The sequence below is a fragment of the Aulonocara sp. 'chitande type north' Nkhata Bay genome, linkage group LG3 (genome assembly GCF_057382095.1).
Source record: "Aulonocara sp. 'chitande type north' Nkhata Bay isolate Kocher_YH1m ecotype deep benthic linkage group LG3, A_spYH_male_GT1.1, whole genome shotgun sequence".
NCBI classification, from domain to species: Eukaryota; Metazoa; Chordata; class Actinopteri; order Cichliformes; family Cichlidae; genus Aulonocara; species Aulonocara sp. 'chitande type north' Nkhata Bay.
In genome coordinates, this window is record NC_141346.1 from 19,932,494 (window position 1) to 19,957,554 (window position 25,061).

The 25,061-nt window shown below is 39.7% G+C and overlaps 1 protein-coding gene across 3 annotated transcripts; it reads left to right on the plus strand.

The window, feature by feature from the left end:
- The first annotated feature begins 529 nt into the window (after window positions 1–529).
- Window positions 530–22,898, plus strand: LOC147334412 (uncharacterized). Of its 3 annotated transcripts, XM_086271494.1 has the most exons (11): window positions 530–753; window positions 13,876–13,954; window positions 14,229–14,261; window positions 15,659–15,940; window positions 17,122–17,388; window positions 18,135–18,440; window positions 18,652–18,918; window positions 20,226–20,474; window positions 20,697–20,767; window positions 22,233–22,283; window positions 22,419–22,898. In XM_086271494.1, the coding sequence occupies exons 2-10, from the start codon at window positions 13,915–13,917 to the stop codon at window positions 22,257–22,259; spliced, it is 1,542 nt and encodes a 513-aa protein (XP_086127620.1). In that variant the 5' UTR covers window positions 530–753; window positions 13,876–13,914; the 3' UTR covers window positions 22,260–22,283; window positions 22,419–22,898. The 3 variants fall into 3 exon arrangements, with proteins under 3 accessions (XP_086127620.1, XP_086127610.1, XP_086127615.1); XM_086271484.1 differs by lacking the exons at window positions 22,233–22,283; window positions 22,419–22,898 and having other exon boundaries at window positions 20,697–21,286; XM_086271489.1 differs by lacking the exons at window positions 530–753; window positions 22,233–22,283; window positions 22,419–22,898 and having other exon boundaries at window positions 13,816–13,954; window positions 20,697–21,286.
- Window positions 22,899–25,061: the final 2,163 nt, after the last annotated feature.

Below are 25,061 nucleotides of genomic sequence, written 5' to 3' on the forward strand. Positions count from 1 at the left end.
TCGTGTTGAATGTGAAACTCTGAACTAACCTGAGTTTAATTTCTCTTTATGAATGGAAAGCATGTCTCAGTAGCAGCACTCCACTTACTCTGATTTGGAACAAAAATCATACATGATTTTTCACTTCACTGTTGGTGGGCTGGTTCAGGTCTGTGAGCCTCATATTTCACACCACTGGTTTACACTGTAATTGCAGATGTTGTTTGGGTTTTCAGCCACACATTTCTTCGCAGACATGTTCATTTTCTCAGGATAGAGCCAATCAAATGTGGGCCACTGTCAGTATGATGGAAGGTTTCTCCTACATCAAGGTCATAGTCAGAGGAGAGCCACCTAAATCTGAGCTTGACTCCTGTTTATTCTATTAAACAGCTTCTATGGTGATCTTAATGTGACTGATGGTAGATTAGTAATCAGTTTTGTTGTTGATCAGCTCTGAATCCAAACCTTTAATTCAGTGAAATGAGCCCCTTTGTGTTTATGACGTGTTATGTCCCCACCCTCAGTCTGTTTTCTTCCTCAAAAGACAAGCAGCCCTGTCACTGAACACAAACGCATCTGTTTTCACCCTAAATAACGTTCAGCTTTAATGAAAAACTCCTCTTTAAACTCGCCGTCAGGATTAAATTTGGATGTTCTGTTCTCGGTAAATCTCAGTATCCTCTGGATATATAGCAAACTTTGAAGAGTCGGATCATCAGGCGGAAATAGCTGCTGGAGCGTCTCAGCTGGACTCACCGTCTGTGTCTGCAGGTGAGTTTGAACTAACATAAGAGGTTTGTTCGTATTTGTTAGATTTGTAAACTTGTTAGATTTGTAAACTTGCGTGTAAGTAAACCACGTGACCTGTCCGCGCTCTCTGTAGATTAACAGTTTAGGAAACCATCATTTCTGCTCAGATTCTGGAGCGCGTTAACAAAACATTTTATTTTTATTTGCTGGCTCCAGAAACCAAAACATTCAGTCAGAGACGGTGTGAGGAGCGGACGTTAAAAACCTTCCGCGCAGACTTTGTGGTTCTCTCTGTGCGCGCTCACATAAAAGCAGGCGTTTTGTTTTTGTGTTGTGCGCGTGAACGACCGTTTGACCGCCGCACACGTCACTGAGAGACAGGATCACAGAGAGCTACAAAGTAAAGCCTTTAAATATACGAGGAAACTGTTGCACTGGTGGTGCAAATAAGATGTGTGAGCAGTGCTGGGCATTAACGAGCAGCCTAATAAGGCTATTTATTCTAACTGCGCACACACTGGAAGCGAGAAAGCGATGTCCGTCACTTTGAACTGTAGCGTGTGAGTAAGACACGGCGCAGCAGGCTTTAAGCTGCAGAGCGATATATGACGGATTGCACTCATCGAACAGATGGAAGATCAAAAGGGCACTTATGTTCAGCTGCTGAGATGAATAAAAGTCAAGCTTTCTCAAGCTGTCAACAAGCTCCAGACTGCGCACCCGGAAGGATTCGTTATTGTGGCCCGGCGACTTCAACCAAGCAATTCTCACGACAGTCACTCCAAATTCCAAATCCGCCTGAATTAAGTTTACAGCAGCTGTACGCCTGCTAATCGGCTCATCTGATCACGCCACTGTGATGCTGCTGCCCGCGAATACATTACTGCTGAAACGCACAAGGTCTGCCAAAAAACTATCAGAGTCTGGCCGAGTGGGACTGTCTCAGCGCTTGGACAATTTTTACCTTCAAGAAATCTCATGCTTACAAGCTGCTAGACTGGTCACTTTAAACCACTCTAAACTGTAAATTGTAGTTTCTCTTGATCATTTAGACTTAAGCGTAGGGGAGACCGGGGATAGTTGTAACATTTTTGACATTTCTGTCTGTAAAGTGAAGCTCTTTTAAGGTAGTGGATTCAAAATGTAATCCAAAGTATTTACATGTCTCTGCTATTAAATAGTGCAGCTATTTTCTCTGCAGCACAATTACCCATTGCATGGTATGGTCTCAAACACAAAGAGTGAAATGTTACAATTAACCCCATAGTCTGGGTTAGTTGTAACATATCCTGGGGTGAAATGTAACACAATGAAATAAGGGTACTAACAAAACATTAACATGTAATCTTTGTTTATTCAATACATGAATGCACTTAGAGCCATTTATGTAGCTGTGTGTGTGTGTGTGTGACAGAATGCAGAAATCTAGCTTTTGAACATATTCCAACCCCCCAAAAAGACAAATTATGGAATTTTCTGCAACTGAATATTTCATTAATTTTGGTTGGTCTTCCTTGAGTTTGGCCTCATTGGCTCAGTGGGCATTATAACCTACAACTCTTGCACCAATTTTGAACATAACAATGAAGCTGAAAAAATGTAGTTGTTCACCAGCATCGCAATTCCATTACTTTTTATCATGGCTTACCTTGGTGTGGTTTGCAAAGTGCTTCAGAAAGATGAGGAAATCTGTTTCTTGCATCCATCCTGATTTATTTCCACTACCAGTACTTCCTACTGGTCCATCTCTGACACAGTGGGCTGCATAATGTATGTGTGGGAACACAAACAGTGGAGGAATTGTGTCGTTAATGGCATTAACCACATATACAAATGCGACCAGTGAACCTCTCTCTGCTGATGTCGTTGCCCCAACTTGTTTAATATAAGTTAAAGTAATAGTGTGGTAAGTTGTAACATCTGCATTATTGTTACAACTAACCCAGACTGTTGCTGTTACAACTAACCCCGACTCCTATAGCCATGAACTAGCTAGCATTACAGCCAACGGCTAAAACATTAGCACTAAAGACCTACACAGAATATATCCCCATAGACATACAAATAACATAATTTAAGTTTGATGAGTTTAACTGCAAAGCAGACAATGCTATTAGAAATTGAAATAAAGTAGAAAAACTTACTTTTTGGCATACAAATTACTTTTTTTCATGTTAAATTATCTGTGTTTGACAAAATGTGCTGATTTTTCACGTGATAGCAGAACTGAATTGGGCATGCACAGGATGAGTCACATCATTTGAAACTTAGCCCTGATTGGAGAAATTGGAAGTGTTACAACTGACCCACGTTACAACTATCCCCGGTCTCCCTATATTTATTTTCTTACTCCTCTTATATATATTTATTTGGTTTTCTTGCACTGATGTAACCAGAGCCTTGTCGTCTTGTCTCTCTGCTGCACTGGGTATAGCAGAGATGACAATAAAGTTTATTTGACTTTGACTATAAAGTTCTATGAGTCGCCACTTCTGTGGCTTTTCTTCGCTTTCTTGATTAAATGGAGATCTAATCGAAAGAGATTGTAAGGCTTCACAATCACACCTGTGGTCATTTCTTTGAAACAAATGACTGAAACCTCTCTCCTTTCCCGTTTCACCGTTGCCCCATTGTCTCTATTCAGCTGTCATTGATGATTTCTTTAGTCATCTTCTGGTGTTTCTCTGTAATTGCTTCATCTACAGGCTAGTGAAGCTGAACCTAGTTATGTTTTAATTCCTCTAAAAATTAAAAACTAAAGTGAAATCGTGTTTAAAATTATAACATGTTCTTTCAACATATATATCCAAGCGCTGCCTTGCAGTTTTTAAGAAATAGACTCTCTTCTTCTACATTTTTTTGTGTATAAACTTCTTAAGTAAGTAATTCTATGAGCCAACCAACATCCATTTACCTGTTTGATCTCAGATCTTATATTTACATTTTCATTTCTATAGATGTTCTGTTATTTATACTTTGAATAGGGACACCCTTCAGATCAGACAGGATTACTGCCTCCTCAAGGACAACAAACAGATCAATGATATCTTCTTCTTTTACCATCACAGTGCCAACTTTCATCCCCTTGATCAATGTGTCTTCACGGGATATAGATGAGTTCAAAAATAAAATGCATTTATCATCATTTAAGGTGTAAACTTTCAACAAAAAGATTTTAATTCAAAACATTCTTAGTTGTGATTTTTTTAAATGGTCTCCTGCTTTTAGTTTTAGGTTTTTACCCTCATCTAAAAAGGCTGATTGGGTATTTTTTCCACACTGTCAGGCAGATGGGGGGGGGGGGAGTAGGGCTGGGTATCGTCACTGATTTCTATAATCAATTCACAGGATCCCGATTTAATTCAATCCATGATTCAATTCGATTCAATTTGAATAAAAATATTATAATTCTGATCACTTATCAGTACATATCCATATTTATATATCCATAAAAAGAAAGCTGACACTTGTGAGACTTTATCAAAGGTGTAAATATCACATCAGTTGCCTTTGTAGCAAATTAGATAAAATACAGAAAAATATGAAGGAGATTTTTCTGGCCTGGCTTTTTATAGGAGATAACCTTAAACATATTCTGCAATAGAACAAAAATGGAAGAAAACAATGAATCAACATATGAGCATTACCTGATGCTGCTGAAGTAAAGAAGAGTAATGTTACAGAGGTTTAATTAGAGACACAGCTAAGTGTTTGGTAATTCACAAAACATAATTTAAAAAGTTTTAACTTCTTCAGTATTTAACAGCAGACGTGAGAGTTTCTTTTCAGAAGCCATTTGAATACAAAAAAAAAAAAAAACAGTGGCCGCCAGCGCTGAACACAAAGGCAGACTGGTAAACAGCGGTTAAAATATCAACACTACAGTCTAAATATCAGGAGAGAAAATCAATAAGCGTTCAGATGTGTGGCTACATGTTGGTGGCAAACAGAGATTTGAGTAGGGCTGGGACAACGCGTCGACGTAAAAAAATCTGCGTCGATGCGTCATCACTTTCAAAAAAAAGACATGGCGGCAGCGAGTAGCAGAATCATGAGTGAGGCAGTTGCAGTGAACTTAAATCACTCCACCCGGACACGCAGTTCTACAGTATGGGGATATTTTAACAGAAAAGGAAGTGATTCAGTCGTTTGCCGGCTTTGTGAGGTGGAAATGGCCTATCATAAAAGCACGACCTATGCACCAGCACCTCAAACGACGGCATCCAGGAGCAGCTTCTGCAAAGGACAAACCACCGTAAGTTTTCAACTTTTTTACTAACGCTAGTTTTTACCTGTTAATTCATCCAGACCCCCCCCACGTAGACGTACACTCACTCATAGACACAGATAAACACCCAACCTCCGTAAATGCAAAACTCATTTAAGCTGCTTAGCAGTAACATATAGCAGCTGCTGTTTAGTTGTTATTGTTTTTTTGTTTGTGGCCCATGCTGGCAAAATGAGTCGGAATGCACGCAGGCTGATTATCAGAATCGGCGAAAGACAAAAATGTGAGACAGCGAATTGGCCGCAGGAGAAATGTTAACAAGGATAATGCACCACCTGCTAAACGTAGCCGTCGTGGACACTATTACAACATTGTTAAAGTGCTTGCAAAAGCAAAATGACAATGAACTCTTGATTTGTCAAATTTAATGTGTTTCATCCTATTTGAACGCTGTTTTTATACATAATGCTTCTCCAGCTTGATCTTATAGGTCAAAGTTATGCCATCTAATGACTAGAAAGCAGTGCACCAGTAAAAGTGCCATCAGCTATGGCTGTTTAAACGTTATCTTTTCCAGCCATCATGATTACTGCATATCATATGTTCAACATTGGGGATTATTATTAACCTCTTACTGTTATGCTATGAAAGCACATGGCATAACAGTATGTGTGTATCTATCTATCTATCTATCTATCTATCTATCTATCTATCTATCTATCTATCTATCTATCTAAACCAGATCCTTATCAAATTATTTTGATATTATGCTTTCCATATAATTATTTTGTAATTATTCGAATTCATCTGTGTGCTGTGTGTGATTTATGATTTCAGGAATAAACAGAAAAGTCTGGAGGACTACTGTCAGAGAAGAAGTACACCATGCACCCCCCAGGAGGTGGCTGTACTTACTGAGAGCGTCTTATCTATGATTTTAAAAGACAAGAGACCACTTGCTGTGGGTGAGGGATTCAAAGAAATGCTGACCACTTTCCAACCAGGTTACACTCTGCCATCTAAGCGTCATTTTACAAGCATGATGGAGAGAAAGTATGAAACTTCAGTGGAGAAACTAAGGAAAGAACTAAAAAAGGCCACATCCAAAATCTCCCTTACCACTGATGCTTGGACAAGTCTGGTCACAGAGTCCTACTTAGGGGTAACTTGTCATTTCATTATTTGTTCAAAGACGCCATTGCTGCTGTTTGTATATTATAAATTTTTTGCTATGATTTCCTTTGTTATATTTGTTTTGCAAAACATTTAATTTTTTGTTAAAAACAGAAGATTGTAGTACAATGTTATTGTGGATTTTGTTTTGTGAATGAAGAGCACTTTTTGGCAGAAAGCAAAGTGAATGTTACATTTTGTTTGTTTAAAGACACCATTGTTGCTATTTATTTGAAATGTTTTGTTAACTTTTCCTTAATTTTATATATGTTTGCACATTTCATTTCTTGTTAAATGCTATCTCTATTGTATTGATTGTACGACCTCTACAACTTTATTTTGCAATTTTTTTTTTATTAAAAGGTCTTCAAATGAATAAATTTGTGTTTTTCATTTATATACATGAATTAGTAAATGTGAAATTGCTATACAAGTCAAATAATGGGGAAAAAAATCGTTAATCGAATCAAATCGAAATTGAATCGGATCGAAAAATGAATCGTTAGATTAATCGATGCATCGAAAAATTAATCTCTACATTCATCGATTAGGAAAATAATCGTTTTGCCCAGCCTTAGATTTGAGAAACTGTTCGTGAAGTACATACAGAGAGAGAGATGTGCATGAAGTGTTATTTTATCGTGGTGATATCAGTGATGAGGCCAACTACTGCAGAGTCTTCAGAGAACTTATGCAAAAATACATTGTAAGCTATAAAAACTTAGTTTCTGTCTGAGTTTCTTGCTGCTGTATTATGAAGTGCTGGCTCTCCACAAGGCTGTGTACTGAGTCCCCTACTGTACACTCTGTACACACATGACTGTGTTAGTTCCCACCCAGACAACACAGTCATCAAGTTTGCAGATGATACCACCGTGGTGGGGCTCATCTCAGGGGGAGATGAGACAGTGTACAGAGCTGAAGTTCAGAGGCTGTCAGATTGGTGTGCAGACAACAACCTGGACCTCAATACCACCAAAACAAAAGAACTGGTAGTTGACTTCAGAAGGAGGAAGTCCGAGCTGCAGCCTGTCAGCATCAACGGGGAGTGCGTGGAAAGGGTCTCCAGTTTCAAGTTTCTGGGTGTGCACATAGACACAGACCTCCAATGGAGCTCTAACACCTCTGCGGTCTTAAAGAAGGCCCAACAGCGTCTCCACTTTCTGAGAATCCTCAGAAAAATGGACCTGAAGAAGGAGCTGCTGACCGTCTTCTACCGCTGCTCCATTGAAAGTGTGCTGACATATTGTGTGTGTGGTTCTCCAGCTGCACCACAGCACACAGAAAGGCACTCCAGAGGGTCATCAACATGGCCCAAAAAATCATTGGACATCCTCTTCCCTCCCTGAAGGACCTGTACAGCACTCGCTGTCTCAAGAGGGCACGCAGCATCCTACGGGACTGTACACACCCGGGTGGTTAAGCTGCTGCCGTCTGGCAGGAGGTTCAGGCTGCTGAGGTCCCGAACAAATAGACTCAAGGACAGCTTTTACAACAGGGCAATAGCCCTGATCAATGCAAACAGCTGACCTGACTGGATACCTCCCTGGACTTTTTAGGGGGGAGGTAACAATGTTTAAAACAATAACAATAATAATATTTATATTTATAACAAGGTGCAATAACAATTAATGTGCAATAATAACAGTGTGCAATACACATACACTTATTCTTCTTTTTTATACCAAGTTAATATACTGTGTTGTGTTGTTTGTTGCGTTGTGATGTGTCATATCGTGTCGTGTTGTGTTATATGTAGTGCCGACGTAGGACAGTTTTTCCAATTTCATTGTACTACTGTACTATGTATGACTGTGCAATAACAATAAAGAATTATCTTATCTTATCTTATCTTTGAAGACAGCAGTTACTATTCTCTTCATTTATTCTTAAAACAGAACACGACGAGGTTGAAAGCACCTAAATGCAGCTTGCAGTTTATCTCAGTTATGTCTCGCTTTGATCAAGCAGCATGTGCTAAATCTATCAGCTGACCTATTTTCATGCAAGCTCTTGCTTAGATAAGATGCGTTGTTACCGCATCTGACATGACTGGTACTCGTTTAGTGCTATTTTTCACCATGTACGACACTCTAACAGAGATCAATAGCAGCCCGTCAGTGTCTGAAATCAACACCAGAGATACAGACTAAATGTTGCTTGTGGTAACCCAGGAGATGTCAGAAAAGATTCTACCAAATATGAGGAGTTTGCCTTTTAAAGTGTGTTTAATATGGTAAACTGTGTTTTTTAACCATAACTGTGATTTTTCAGCTGGACAAGCTAAACAGGCCTAATAAGATGGGGAGTTTTTTAGGGTTTCTGAGGAAATATCATCTGTCCTATCACTGTAATTCCCACTGGTATTGATAGATAGGGGATTTTACTATGCAACGATGAGTTGATGTGAGAGTGATTCATGATAATATGTGGGATTTTCACAGTTATGGTGATCAAAATAATTAAAAAATCTTACTCTAAGATGATAAAACATGTTTTTTCTTAAATTATCATATCAACATTAGTAGTTGTGTTCATGTCTAAAATGTGATCCCTGTGTCTAAACGTGATAAGAGAATACCTAAAAATGAAAAATATCTCACAGAAGAATAAAAAGCATTTCCTCAAAGGTTTAAACGGTAAATGCTGCTGTCAGTTCAGCTCAGGATATCACTGACTGTGTGTGAAATGAAAATCATTGACATCAGTCTGACATCAGTCACTGTCTTTTGTGCAACTGTCTTTTGAACTCAGTGATCAGCTGATAAGATGCTTGAACACAGACAAAAGCTGAGGTTAAGCCTGGCAGGCAGCTAGCAGGCCCAGGATTTTCAAACTGATAGCATAGGTGCATCACCTGAAAGTCTCTTAAAAATGTCAGATAAGGTTGAATGACAGTAAGCTTGAGGTCAGAGGTCATGTTTCACGTGACATTTGCGACACTGTGGAATTGTCTATAACTATTCATCTCTTTGTTAAGACTTGGAAAGAAAAGCGTCTGGACTTCTCTAAGTTGCTTGAAGACGTTTCACCTCTCATCTGAGAAGCTTCTTCAGTTCTGGAGTCAAACAGCGGAGAGTCCCAGATTTAAACCCAGTGGGAGTTTCCCCCCAAAGAGGGACAAAAGACCCCCTGATGATCCTTGTTACGACCCCCTCTGCTAGGCGTAAGGGAAGGAGTAAGGCCTCCAAGGCCTCTGGCCGTAACAATCCTCTACCTAATCACATGAGCCAAGGTGTGAAAACAGGTGTGGGTCACAATCAGCCAGGGTTTCAGGTGAGATGAATGCAGCTCTCAAATGAGAGCTGCTCCATCCAAAGTGGGACGGATGCCATCTCTCCTAACAAGACCAGGTTTCCTCCAGAAGGTTTGCCAATTATCTATGAAGCCCACATCGTTTCTGGGACACCACTCAGACAGGGACAAAAGGACCCCCTGATGATCCTCTAATCACCTGAGCCAAGGTGTGAAATTGGGTGTGGGGCCCAATCAGCCAGAGTTTCGGGTGGGTTCATTGTGAAACCTGGCCCCACCTTATCATGCAAATTCCTGAGATCAGATGGCCCAGGATGTGAGTGGGCGTTAAGGCGTCTGGGAAGGGATCTCAAAACTGGATTATAGATGGCAGAGAGTTGGTGTCGTAAACCCCCGCCTCTGTTCAAAGATGGTCGCTCACAGTGGACATAGATGGCTTCTTTCACTCCTCTTTCAAACCATCTGTCCTCTCTGTCCAAAATGTGAACATTGCCATCCTCGAAAGAGTGTCCTTTATCCTTAAGATGCACATGGACAGCTGAGTCTTGTCCTGTGGAGGTGGCTCTTCTATGTTGTGCAATACGCTTGTGAAGTGGCTGTTTGGTCTCTCCAAAGTAGAGGTCTGGGCATTCCTCGCTGCACTGTACAGCATACACCACATTGTTAAGTCTGTGTTTTGGCGTTTTGTCTTTCGGCTGAACCAGTTTTTGTCTGAGTGTGTTGCTGGGTCTGAAATGCACCGGGATGTCATGCTTGGAGAAAACTCTCCTGAGTTTTTCTGATACAACAGATACATAGGGGATGACAGTGTTGTTGCGTCTGTCTGTCCTATCCTGGTGTCGGATCTTTTTTTCTGTGCCTTATTGCTGACTTTATAAACACCCAATTAGGATAACTTATTTGCTGTTGTCTGTCTGTCCACCTACAGGTACAAAGAAAACATATTCACTCTAAATAGGCTATTTATGCATTTAATCATTCAGTTATTCATTACCATCTTTACTTGTATGAGACAGGTGGAGTGAGACAAGATGAAAATATAAAACAAATATTTTGTGTCTCCGTCTTAGGAAGCAGCCTTACTATGATGTGGATAGCTAACAAATAGAAAGCATCTAGTTCTGCCTTTGGGCCTCATGGAAAAAATATAATTGTTACTTATATAAAAAATATGTGTTCAGATTACCCAATGCAATAGTCCTGTTGTTCTAAGACTGTTCTAATTAAAATATGAGCTCGAATTTGTTGAAGGCGATCCAGCTGAAAAACTTTTCCTGAAAACATTTAAAAGCAGGGATACAGTGGCAAGATGTATTTAAAATCTAATGAAATACAGGATTCGGTTGTTGAACACAAGATTTGAGTAACTAATCTCATATATTTAATTGAAAAAAGAGACTAGTTATTGTTTTTGACTATGAAGATGAAGAATGCTTTTTTAAAATTTGCGAACTCTATTCAGAGCAGACTTGCAAACTTGCACAACACCACAGCTGTTTTACTTTGAAAGAATGTGGGAAACAACACAAACAACTGTGTTGAAACATGAAGAATATTAGTCTATAAAATTGGTTTTAGTAAATTGTGTCATTCAAGGTCCCAGTTGGTTATTTCTTTGTAATGTTTGTCAAGAAAGTCTATAAAAAAACTGTATTTGTTTTGAATCAAATTCATTATTAAAAAGTTGGTTTCAGGAGAAGCAACCAAAACACTACAGATATACATAACACTTTGTCAAAGGGCTGTAAATTAGATTTTGGTCTAAAATTGTTTTAAAATGATGCCAAGGATAATTCAATAATCTTAATTCAGCTCAGCACTGAAAGATGATGATGATGGAAACTATTTCAGACGTGTTATCAATAACAATCTGAGTTTCTCAGACAGCTACAACAAAACGAAAATATGAAACCCGCATGGACTGTTCTTGTACTTTGGCATGTAACAGCAAGACTAAGGTTTGATAAAGAACTTGAAAAGAAGCCATATGAATACTGTAATCAAGAGAGATTTGCTTAGCTTCAGTAGGTTCCAGCATATTTGGTATTAACTCCTCCAGATATTGAATCTAGGAGGTGGCAGCGAGTTTATAACTAGCTGCCTGAATACAACAAGCGCACTGTAGTATACCAAAATAAATACTGACGACTGCCAGTAACTTCCAGTTTTGAGTAGGTGGGGTTAAGAGGGAAATTCTAGTATGGCTTCAATCAACAGGACACCGTGAAAAATCACTAAAGTTTCTAAAAAAAAAAAGAAAAAGAGAACTATAATGTGAATTGTGTGACTTGAACACACATTCACATGTTAGCAGGTAGCTCACCTGTGTGTTAACGTCTGGGCGGTGCTTCTCTGCTATATAACAGATGGTTTTGTCTTTCTTTTTCATTCACTCCTTTGTCTGAAGCAACAAGCTTTCAGAGCATTTTAAGCTGGTTTTCAATCGAGATTTCAAAAAAACTAAAAGGTAAGCTGCTTGTCTTGTTCTGCTCATACACAGTGATGACTTTATTACATTTGTTGGTACTTTTGTGGGTGGTTTGATTGGCTGTTTTCAGCTCATATCAGACAGCACATGTGCCCTGCTTCAAGCTGCAGTTGTGATAAAGCATTGCTTTATTTTTTAGGTAGGCTGCCTCTGACTGTGCTTCACTGAGTTTGTCATATTTGGTGAAAACAAAATTCCAGGTTTGTACCTGCCTTGGACTTTTGTGCTACACCCATTCAAGCAGAGGCGCGTCTAAAGTGTGGGCTGAGAATCCTGTATTTCCTTAAAGTGAATTCAAAAACTGACAATAAAAGACAAAACCTGAAATGCAAAGGAAGAAACACTTTTACAGTCACAGTTTTAAACTGTGATGATTTGACCCATAGATTTCTAAAGCTAAGTCTGCAACATCTCACTTTATGACACTTATTGTCTGTAGTGTGTACGTGTTTCTATGTGTCGCTATTCACTACTCTAACAATTTTCACAAGATCCCCAATTCTACTAGCTAACATGTGATCCAAGATTATGACAGGGTTATTCCTATTTCACTCACTTCAACGTAGAAATGTTAAGTTTTCTACAATTTTTATTTATTTCACAAGTGGGCTTATTAAAGTATTAGGAACAATATCTTGGTCCAGCTCAGGATATTATGCTATTACAACTTGTCCAAGTCTCCATTTCTTCAATTTTAATTTTGAAAAAACTGAATCAATACAAACAACAGCGTGGACAGGACGTAACAGTGGTGACAACACAACAGGGAAAGTTTGCTCCTTCAACCACACATTCATCTCCCAATTGTTAGTAAAATACTAGCAAACTTTAGACAGACGTGTAATGAAATGGCACATTATGAAAATAAAGAAAATCATGAGCAGGAATAGTTCCAGATAAATATAACATGGGCAATCGTGGCTCAAGAGTTGGGAGTTCGCCTTGAAATCGGAAGGTTGCCGGTTCAAGCCCCTGCTTGGACAGTCTTGGTCGTTGTGTCCTTGGGCAAGACACTTCACCCGTTACCTACTGGTGGTGGTCCCCATAAGGAGAATCATGTGCTATCGGCTGTTTAAATGACTCGGGTAAAGTTTGTAGCATGCATGCTTGTTGTTTTTGTCTGCTTCCACTTGTCTTTGCACTAGGATGATGTCGGCGTAAATGTGCAGTCATATTCGTTGTGTTCCCACTAGTGCTGTCAGCTTTAAACTCGTTAAAATGACATTAAAGCCATAACGCGGCAAATCTCTGTTAACGAGTTACCGCGGATCGCCCCGTGCGTGGGGCTGGACGGCGTCAACACGTTAACAAGCTAACTGCGCTAACGCACTAGTTCCCACAAATTGAGCATTGCGTGGCACATCCGACATACTGTTTTACTTTTGTCCATGACGTGCTTACCATCAGGGTCATACTCCACATGAAAACCAAGATAGTTCCAAACGCCAGATCTGAATTAGGGTGGGGGAGGTTCAATTTCAGGTAGCGTTGAGGCAGTTGCCATGTTGCAACGAGCTTAGCTTCTGTCTTGCTAGCTTGTGCTGCGTTCAGTGGATCTGCGCTCAACAGTGCAGCCTAGGCGGAGTAGTCGAATGCAGATCCACTGAGCTCTCAACACAGACAGCATCATCAGAAGAAAAGTTGATAAAATAAATAAAACATTTTGTATTGTTCGATACATATGCGTACCGAACCGAAAGCACTGTATCGAACGGTTCAATACCGATACGAGTATCGTTGCACCCCTAATATATATATATATATATATATATATATATATATATATATATATATATATATATATTTGGTTTGGGGTATTTTTGATGTAATGTTGTTATTCTTAACAGGGTATAATTATCCCATTACTTTATAATTCTTTGGCTGAGTGCATTAATAGAGTAAATTCTGTATGATTTGCATAGATTATGTATACCTTTCTCCAAAATAGCTTTCATCAGTGTATAACTTCTCTTTCTTCTGCATTATTTATGCAAAGTAGGAAACCTCGAGATAAGCTTTGTATCAGAAAGCAGCAGTGATGGACATGAGCATGAGACACACTTTGCTGGGGTTATTTTGTAAGTATTTTCTACGAATGGCAATAATTAAAAGAAATGTTTTTCTACTGTGAGAGATGAAGTGCAGAAGTGCTGTTTAAGTGCTGTGTGTGTGTGTGTGTGTGTGTGTGTGTGTGTGTGTGTGTGTGTGTGTGTGTGTGTGTGTGTGTGTGTGAGAGAGAGAGAGAGAGAGAGAGAGAGAGAGAGAGAGAGAGAGAGAGAGAGAGAGAGAGAGAGAGAGAATGCGGATTATGATTTTCAGTTTCATAATGTCTCAATTTAATCTTTGCTCTAGTGCTCGCATCACTCTTCTCTGGCAATGCTCAAGGTAAGAAACTGCTTTCTTTTATTTCAGTCTGAGTAACACTCAAATTAACATTTTCTTTGTATTTATATTTTACACATAAAACTATTAATTCTATGTTTCTGTACTATATTTTAAGTTCACATGTTGTTGGTCACATGAGAAAATATTGCACTCAGCCATGAGGTTTGGTGCAGAGGTTTTAGGTTATCCAGCAGAAACCACTGGTGGAGAAACAAGTGCAACCACAGACACATACTATATTCCTAATTGTAGTGATTATCTCACAAATTTAGATTAGGCCTACTGGTATTTCTACAGGGTTCATTTTTGAATAAGAAATACTTCTAACACTGGCTAAAGTGTGCTATTATGACAATGAGACCATACAGTAAGCCTCAGGAAAGATTTCTTCCTGACAGGTAAAGGCTAATACTTGGGCAAAGTAAATATGACATGAAATAAAAAGAAAATAAGAACTATCACAAAATAAAGACTATAAATTTAAGTTGCTTTCATAATAGTTTGTGAATGTGTTGTTGTGTTACAGTTTGTCCTTGACCCAACTAGCCTTCTTACATTTACTTTATTCATACGTTATAAAGATCAGATTTTTTTTTATCTCCTAAATGGATGTTTTAATGTGAACAGTTCATATTGAGTTTATTGTTGTCTTTGAGCCTGGCTAGGCTCAGAAACGATGAGGTGAAACGTCCAATGAACACAGGATATTCAGTGTTCATCTGATGTTGCATTGGTTGGATTGCATAATTTTTAAAATGTTTATTCAAGTTATTAGTTTCAGCTCAATGAGTTGAACATTGTGTTTTGTGCTGCTCAGTGTTACTAGCTATTTTTGTTCAAAAACAAAATATCTGAAACAGCTTTTAAAGTACAATAACACATCCCAAACATATCAGATTAACTTCCTATTAGTATTAAACTCAAAATGCGGCATGCTGTACATGTGTAGTATTATTGTAAGAAACATTATGATACACGTTTGTCATGTATTTTTTTTCTCCTAATCTATGAGCACATGTGCATGGTTAATTAGTGTGGCAATGCATTTTCTGTAGTTTAATTGTCTTAGTATTTATATTATATTTTATATATTATTTATATTTTATTATATTTTTTACAGAGTGTTTAAAAAGAGGTTTCAGATTTGTGAAATTGTTTTCATCAGTAAATAAAACTCACTCAGAAACAAAAAATACCTTTTAGGGGACTGTAACAACTAAAACATTCACTAACATGACAGCATTATTAGTGACATTTATTGTATATACTCTCTATGTAGTACTTTTTCTTGTGAAATAAGTAACACGTTTATGTTCTCTCTCTCTCTCTCTCTCTCTCTCTCTCTCTCTCTCTCTCTCGCTCTCTCTTGCCCTTTTCCCTAAATACTACTGGAAAAGTGAAGTACCTTTTTGAAACACCCACTGCCATACTGAGACCAACAAGGTATCAGTTACCAATAGGGGGCAGCGTGACACTGAGCTGCTCTGTGGAGGGCTCTGGCAAATGGACGATTTTGTGGTACAGTGCTGCTTCATTTGGTTCTAAAGAAGAGCCTATGACAGAATATGAAGGGAAGAAAGCTATTCTTGTATCACAAAGAGGTCTCTACTCCTGCAGAGGAAGAAGTGATTCAGGTCGCCACACATACAACAGTGATAAGGCCATCATTAAAGACACTCGTGAGTTTAGCTATTTATATCGTTGTTATGAAAGTTAAATTCTCTGTCCTTCTTTTTGTCTTTCTGTCAGTAATATTACATTAGTGAAGTATGACATGGAAATAACAATGATGACTTGTGCTTGACTTTGCTATTTAAATCTTTCACTTGTTTCACAGAGTTCTTTTGTAAATTGAAAGATAGAAATTTAAGTACTGTACTGTATGTTCCTGATACATCGGGCTTTCAAGCAGAAGAAATTAAACCACAGCTAACAGATCATCTGCAGAAGAATGGCTTATTTGAAGAGTTTCAGTCAGGTTTCAGAGCTCAGCACAGAAACAGCTTTAGTGAAGGTTACAAATTATCTTCTTATGGCCTCTGACAGTGGACTCATCTCTGTGCTTGTCCTGCTAGACCTTAGTGCAGCGTTTGATACTGTCAGACATAATATCCTAATAGAGCGATTAGAATATGCTGTAGGTATTACAGGTATTGCGCTGAAGTGGTTTGTATCATATCTATCTAATAGATGCATTGAGTTTTTCCTTTCAAGTCAACTTTCTCACTCACTATGTATTAATAGACCTCTCTGCATTGAATCATATCTGTTATTAATCTCTGTCTCTCTTCCACAGCATGTCTTTATCCTGTCTTCCTTCTCTCACCCCAACCGGTCGCAGCAGATGGCCGCCCCTCCCTGAGCCTGGTTCAGCTGAAGGTTTCTTCCTGTTAAAAGGGAGTTTTTCCTTCCCACTGTCGCCAAAGTGCTGCTCATAGGGGGTCATATGATTGTTGGGTTTTTCTCTGTATCTATTATTGTTGGTCTACCTTATAATATAAAGCGCCTTGAGGCGACTTTTGTTGTGATTTGGCACTTTGGCGATTCTTTAGTGCCTCCTTTATTGCCTCCTTCAGTGGAGTTAAGATGCTGACACGCATTTAGACTAGCATGACACTTCACCTGAAACTCAAAGATCAGGCTGGTTATTTATCCCCACAGGAGAGGATGTTCACTTTTGGATGTATTAGTGAGTCTAGGACTTTTTTTGAAGTGAAGAGATTTGGGTTTCATATATCACCTCATAATATAAAGCGCGTTGAGGAAATTGCTGTCATGATTTGGCATCAAGTAAATTAAATTTAATAGGACTGAATTGAATGATGCTTCTGTCTCTTAATTTAATATTTTCTGTGAACAGTTCCTATTACGGCCATTTTGACTATACAGCCCAACTGGACCAGGATATACACGAGTGAAGCATTCACTGTCAGATGTGAGATCCCAGGAGGAGAAGGGACTTACTGGAGCTATGACTGGAGACCAGAAAGGTTCACCACATATTACACAACCAATGAAAGAACATTCTACAATGTTGGTTGGGAAGACAAAGGAAATTATCAATGCAGGGGCAACATGGGGCTTTCCTTGACAGAATGGAGTAATGTCATTCCAGTCACTATATCATGTAAGTTGGACAGACATGTCTTACCCATATAAACTGTTTCATCCAAATGATCCTGTCCTGTTTTTACAGTCTCTTGTCCTGTGAGCATGTTGAGTTCTTCTTCACTCGGCTCATTAGTCTGATCTTGTTCACTTGTGTTCCCCAGTGTGTTCATTTTCCCTGCTTAGCTCATGTGTGCCACACACAGCGTACTGTGACATGCTGTGGTTCAAATAACATCAATAAATTTAGTCTTATGTATAACAATGGCAGTTTCTAATTTTGTAGCAATTTACTTATTTACTTAATTTACTTATAAGGGCGATCGTGGCTCAAAAGTTGGGAGTTCACCTTGTAATCGGAAGGTTGCCGGTTCGAGCCCCGGCTTGGACAGTTTCAGTCGTTGTGTCCTTGGGCAAGACACTTCACCCGTTGCCTACTGGTGGTGGTCAGAGGGCCCGGTGGCGCCAGTGTCTGGCAGCCTCGCCTCTGTCAGTGCGCCCCAGGGCAGCTGTGGCTACAATGTAGCTGCCATCACCAGTGTGTGGATGACTGGATGTGTAAAGCGCTTTGGGGTCCTTAGGGACTAGTAAAAGTGCTATACAAATACAGGCCATTTACCATTTATGTTCAAAAGTGAACACAGGCCAAACCAGAGTGATGATAAGCTGGCTGTTCACCTCATTTGTGAACCCATCACTTAGCAATGTTATTAGAAAAAATAAAACAAATTTTAAAAACCTGATTTAAAAAAACTCTTTCAACAGTTAAACTGCAACCTGTCCTCACCGTGTCCCCTTCATGGCTGAGTCCCGGAGCCTCAGTAACTCTGAGCTGTGAGATTGAATATCCTTCGGAGGGATGGAGCTTTTACTGGTATAAAGCTATTCCTGATTTGGACATAAAAGAAGAGGCCTACAAGTACGAGCTGCTACCAGATGGCAGCGAGACTGCTCAGACTTTGTACATCATTACTGGACAAACACACACAGCAGCATATGTGTGCAGAGCGCAAAGAGGAAGGAACTACTACTACACCTATTACAGTAAACCAAAGTTTGTCTGGTCTGCAGGTCAGTTTGTTTCTGTCTCTTTTTGATAAGCTGTATTTAATGTCAGGTCGAATTTCCCAGAGGAACCCACCCGAGGGATTAATAAAGTTCTATCTTATCTTATCTTAGATCCATGTGCTTTTACTTGCATTTAAGCTCATGTCAATGCTTGATACTTAGTTTTTATGTGTTGTGCCTGTGCTTTCACTCATCTATCCGTGTTGTTTTTCAGATCTTTATTCAGCAGCATCTCTCACAGTCGGCCCTGTAGAGCAAAGATTAGGCTTTGACTTTGTCAGACTGACCTGCAAGGGAAACTCTATTTGGTGGAGAGTGAGGAAGTTCCCTGAGAATAGCGTGCCGTATTGCAGTAACGTTTGGAATCTAGGAGAATCCGTATGCACACTCTACACAAAAGCTTCATATTCAGATGATGGAGTTTACTGGTGCGAGTCTATGTCAAAACAGTTCAGCAATGCAGTCAACATCACTTTACAGGGTATGTAGAATATTTTTTGTATCTTATAATGTTTCATAAATATTTCTCTCAATATTCTGTATTTTAAAATTTTTTTTGTGAAAAAACAGGCAAAAATGTAAAGGTTATGTTATCTGTGACACCAAAGTAATATTCCTGAAGATTATCATGTAAAAGCTGCAAAAAGGACCATCTGCAGTAAAAGTATTCACAGCACTTGCTCCACATTTCGTTATGTTACTCTTATAAACTTTCCAAAAGAACAACCAAGCAAAAATGTCAGGCCCGATGTCGAGCATTGTGTCTGGAAGAAACCAGGCACCACTCATCACCTGACTATTACCATCCTTACAGTGAAGCATGGTGGTGGCAGCATCTGCGGTGAGGATGTTTTCACCACCAAGAACTGAGAGACTAGTCAGTGTTGAGGGAAAAATGAATGCAGCCACGTACAGAGACACCCTTGATGATAATCTCCTCCACAGTGCCACATCTTCCAACAGGCCGACGATCCTAAGCACACAGAGTTGGATTCAGGACAACTCTGTGAATGTCCTTGACCTCGACAGTTCAAAGGGCTCTGTGAGCTAAAAGAAAGGATGATTAGTTATGCCTCACTTACTGTTTTGTCCAATTTAGAGCAATGCTGGTGTTATTTTATTAGACATATTCAATAACATCTGTATCATTATTTTCTCTTGACGTTTTAGTACTGAGTATGGCTACTAATATATTTTTTTATGTTTTTCATATTTTACTCTGGGCTTGTAATTAGGAAAAGAATGTTTTGGAATTTAAAACAGTGTTGTTTCCAAAAAGGCAGCTGGTTACAGGCTGAATCAGGCGAAATGTAAAAAAAAATTCCCTGGAGCTTAGAGGTTAGGTTTTTATATCATTAGACACAATTGGGCAGAGGGGCCGATGGCGCGATATGGCAGCCTCGCTTCTGTCAGTCTGCCCCAGGGCAGCTGTGGCTACAACTGTAGCTGCCTTCACCAGTGTATGAATGTGAGAGTGAATTAATAGTGGTATTGTAAAGCGCTTTGAGGGGTCCCGAAAAGCGCTATATAAATGCAATCCATTATTATTTCATTATTATTATTATTTAAAAGCTCTATATAGTTCATAAACCTGCTGTTTATTTGGAAATTATTATTTTTATAGAATAGTTATTAAATAAGCCAGGTCACATATCACATCTTCATGCTACAAGACATTTATGAAATCTATTATTATTATTGCAAATAAGCGTTTTTTGTTTTTGTTTTTTTTCTGAAAGCCGGCACCAGCTGATCCAGTTGAAACAATATATTCTGACTGTTTTTCAGATTTTTATTCAGGTCCTCTCATGGTGATCCCTGATGATCCTGTGAAAAAGGGAACTTTCGTTAGTCTTAGCTGCAACTTGAGAATAAAAAAAAACTTCCCCAGTGTGGCTTTTTACCACAATAACAAACTTATCCAAAATGATTCCCGAGAGGAGCTGAACTTCTTGGCAGTGTCAAAATCTGATGAAGGTTCCTACAAGTGTCAGTACTCAGGAAAAGAGTCGCCATCACGTTACATGTCGGTTAAGTGTGAGTAGCATTGCAACGTTATTTAAACATGACTTTTTTAAAAACCATCTTAATGTTTGAGAAGGAACTCAGTCCTCATGTATTGCGTTAGCAAATATGTATAGCAGATAGAAATGTGTGCCTGTTTAAGTAAAGTAAACTTACTCTGTTTTATAGTTTATTAAATTATATTTTGTAAAAATGTCTCATAACATCTTTCAATTCTGTTTGTTATCACACTAGCTGCTGTCGGACCTGAAAGCTCTTCATTTCCTGTCAGAATGAAAGTCATGAATGCAGTCGCCTTCATCCTGGTCAGTACTGAAACCAGTTATTATTACCATTTTAATGTGAACTGAGATGGAGTTAAAAGCCAAAAGTAAAAGTACAGAGAATGTCAGGAGTCCTTGTGGATCTAAATAAAGCATTTGAGAGGGTGCCAAAAGAGGAACTGCGGTACTGCATTTTCTTTGCATGAGGAGGTCAAGACTGATAGAGTGGTATGTGAGAGTGGTGGAGGACTTGTATGAAGACAATGAGCGAGGTGAGCAGTAGTAACAAATGGGTTTAACAATGAGGTGGAATTACATCAGGGATCAGTTCTATTGTTTGAAGTGGTGATGGACAGGCTGACTGATGAGGTCAGGCTGGACTCTCTGTAAACTATGTGTGGAGTGAATAAGGCACCACGGCACCACTGATTGTAATTATGAGCCATTTATTTGCATTGGCTGACAATCCCAAACTGCCAGCCGCACATCACACCACAACACACAACAACCCCTTGTGTAGGTCGGTGGGCGTAATTGCCGCGCAGGTGCGTGGGCCCTCCCTGCACGGCACCCCAGACCACGCCCTACCATATACCCCCTTCGCCCGATTGGGCTGGAGAGCCATCTGGCTGAACCTACTCCCCCTGTGACACCGTGATCTGCAGTGAGAGTTGGGAGCAGTTGGAATAGAGGAGAGGTAGAGGTATGGTTTGGAGAGAAAAGGAGTGAATGTCACTAGAAGCAAGACATAGTAACTGTGTGTGGGAAGATGAACATACAAGGAGTAGAGGTCATGAAGGCAGATGGGTTTAAATCCCTGGGGTCAAACATCCAAAGTAACTGACACAACAAAGATCAATCGGTGCCTGTATCGCTTTAAGAAAAATCACATGACCAGGCACATGACCAATAACCCAAACTGAATAGAATTTCTGATGAATCAGGAGGAGAGGAGACTGCTTTTGGTGTTGGCTTATTTATCCTGTACTAAACAATGAAACTACAGAAAAAACAAGATTTTCTCCAGTCTGGGATCATCTGGGATCACAGTGGCCTGAAAGGATTTTTTTCTCAGAGGGTTGGTGTCACTGTGGAGGATAAGAGGGACAGGCTGAGAGGGAGGCAGATAATCTGCTGTGGTGATCCCTAAAGAAGATGATTTGGACTTGCCATTAAGCCTTTATCAACCTTAATGTACATGCAACTCATGGCTATCAGTATTGGTCCACTAACCTTGTTCTTAAAAATCAGTTGCTGAGCAAGCAGTCAAACAGCCAACTGACAAATAGATCAAAGTTAAACAAAATTGTAAAGACTTTAAATAATCCAAATGTTAGTGTTTCACTTCATATCAACAGCATGCAGACTCACAGTACGAAAATATTGCATAATTCTGGTTTTAGTTATATAGTTTCCAAATACTTGGTCTTTGCAGTGTATGACAATGTGATATTTATTGAGTCCAATAACATTAAATTAATTGTTGCTGGATGTTTCTTTTATGTAGGTAATGATGCTGTCTATGAATCAGTAACACAAATGGAAGAAACTGGAGAAGGTACTGTATATTTTTTCGAATATTAAAGAGCAATACAAGATGTGAAAGCTTTTTGATTGAAGGATATCAGATTTTGGAGGATTTGGCTCATCATGACAACTTTAAACTTTCTGTCTTTATGTGGATGTTTTACAGGTCAGTGAGGAGAGCTGTAGCCACAAAGCAAAAAAAGAAGCATTTTATGAATCACTGTTGCTCCTCTGCTACACAAATATCAGACACATATCAAACACATGCATATTTTCTACAGTTCGTTTGTTTGAAGATAATACAACTAAATACAGACTTCATAGTTTGTTTCAGCACAAATAACACCATAAATACATTATTCAGGCTCTATAATCATTTGTTTTTTACAATTAAAAAGTATAAATATAATCATTTGTAGTAAGAAAAATCTGAAATATGTGATCTTCAGTGACTGATAATGCATCTGAATAATCTCTGTATAGATTGTGTATAGAGGGTAGTAGCATGCAGTATGAAAAATCTCCTGTGTCTGTCCTTATGACAGCAGAGGTGAAACTGTACAGTAAGTGGTACTGAGGCCAATCAGGATTATCCATGATGATTACAGTTTTTTTTACTAATGGTCCATATTTGATTTTCTACATTTCTGTACCAAATAAATGTTTAAAGAAATTCAGTGGGCACATTCATTTGTTTGTTTATTAATATTGTCTTAAATTTCGCATAGATTAACATGGATTTTAGATTTTAGATTAAAGCCAGTTAAAACTGCCAACAACAACAAACGGAGAGGGAAGAGAGTAAACATTCAAAACAAATTTGCAACCACATTATGAGGAAAGTTTAAACAGAAAGCGTTGTGTAATAAGCAGAGCTGTATTTCAATTTCAGTGATGAAATTGCCATAGCAACTGTTAAGGAGGAGGAGGCTCAGAGGAAGTTGGAGCTTGTTACCATTATGGGCTCATCTGGTCAGAATGTGAATGAAGAGTTATCAATTACTTACAGGCTTCTCGATTTATTCGAATAAACAGTATTAAAGGACACACATGGACTGCCAACTCTGAAAAGAAACAAAATGTGATTTAAGTCACTCATTAACTTAAAATAATGCGTGAACTCAGGAGACCCAAACAAAAACTCACCTCAGTTGCCGCCCCATGTGGGAGTGAAGAAGCAGTGAGCTCTAGGTGGGTGCAGTCCTTTTATAACATGTGACAGGTGAGTGCAATTAAGGACAAGCACCACACCCGGTCAAAGGTGAGAAAAGGAAACAAGGCAAACCTCCTTCTCCTACTTCAGATTAAGGAGCAAACAAAGACCACTGAGCTGTATCATATGATATATATCATCTTGTATTCATTCATTCATTTGTTATCGTGTGTTGCATTTAAATCTCAATCCTGTTCATAGGATTTACTCTCTCTTCAAAGCACATGGTAACCATGTAGGTATCACAGTTGTTATAATGTATTTAATAATAGAAAACAAAGACAAAGATATTGTGAGCAAAGTGGTAACAACTTGATTACAATAGTCTTAGAAGTATATAAATATAGCACTGCATATGTCATATGTGTTTATAAAACAAACTTTTGTGTTTGGAGTATAGACTGCTAAATTTATGAAGTGAACCTAAAGGCACCAAGAATTGCGTCCACATATTGAAGCACAAATCAGGGAATTTAGTCTTTTGCACTTTGCCCTCTTTCTGAAGCTGGTACAGTGTCAGAATATGTGAAGAAATAAAAGAGGTCGAACATGTCGATATGTTGAATATGAACTCAACCCAGAATGCAAATCTGCTAATCAGGCTCCACAAAAAGTATTGTAACGTTCACAAGAACCAGACGGTTGGGTCTCAGTTTGTCCGTTTATTCGGCACATAAGCAAGCGGGTTGCTAACTCAGGGGAGAGCGCCCTCGTGCTACACCTCTCTTCAGCCTGGCACCCACACAACACAGAACCCAGGTCCCCCCTCCCCTTCCTCCACACCACCCTCCCTACTTCCTGCAGCACAACCAAACATGAATCTTAAAGGAACAAACAGTGTGCAAAGATAACCAACATGTACAATAACACTTAACCATCGTTACACTGCCCCCCCAGCAATAAGTTCCTCGTCCCCGAGGGAACGACACAGTCTCTGAGGCGGGGTGGTAGCCTACGTTCCCTCCTTGACCTCCTGAGCCCCTGAGGTGGGCGCGGAGCGTCGGGGCTTTGGGGTGAAGAGTCCGAGGGAGGGGAACGCAGCCCCGGTCGGGGGCCCCTCTGAACAGGGTCATGGACGCTCTGTACACGTCCCTCTGGAAAGGACGGGAGGGACTGCCCTCTGTAGGGGGACATCCGGTCTCTGTGCAGCGCTACTATCCTCCCCCTAGGAGGCAACTGCACCCTGTAAACAACCTCCCCCACTCGCTCTAGGACGCTGCAAGGCCCCACCCAGCTGCTATCCAGTTTAGGACACCGTCCCTTCTTTCTCTTTGGGCTGTAGACCCACACCAGCTCCCCAGCACGGAAGTGCCTCCCCTTAGTGGTGATGTCATAATTCCTCTTTTGGCGCAGGCCTGCCTTCGCCAGCTGCTCCCGGGCGTAGGAATGTGCAGAATCCAGCCGGTCCTGCAGCTTCCTTGCGTAGTCCCGGCCTGGTGGTGCTTCTGGCGCGTCCGGGGGCTTCCCAAAAGCCAACTCTGCAGGAGTTCTCAGCTCTCTCCCTAACATGAGCAGGGCAGGCGTACATTGGGTGGAGTCTTGCACTGCCGACCTGTAGGCCATGAGGATAAGGGGAAGATGGTAGTCCCAGTCCCG

Coding starts and splice junctions, on each gene's coding strand:
- LOC147334412 (XM_086271484.1), top strand. CDS start 13,915: ATGGACATGAGCATGAGACACACTTTGCTGGGGTTATTTT. Junction 14,262..15,658: donor CTTCTCTGGCAATGCTCAAG/GTAAGAAACTGC, acceptor CTACTGGAAAAG/TGAAGTACCTTTTTGAAACA. Junction 15,941..17,121: donor GGCCATCATTAAAGACACTC/GTGAGTTTAGCT, acceptor TTCTGTGAACAG/TTCCTATTACGGCCATTTTG.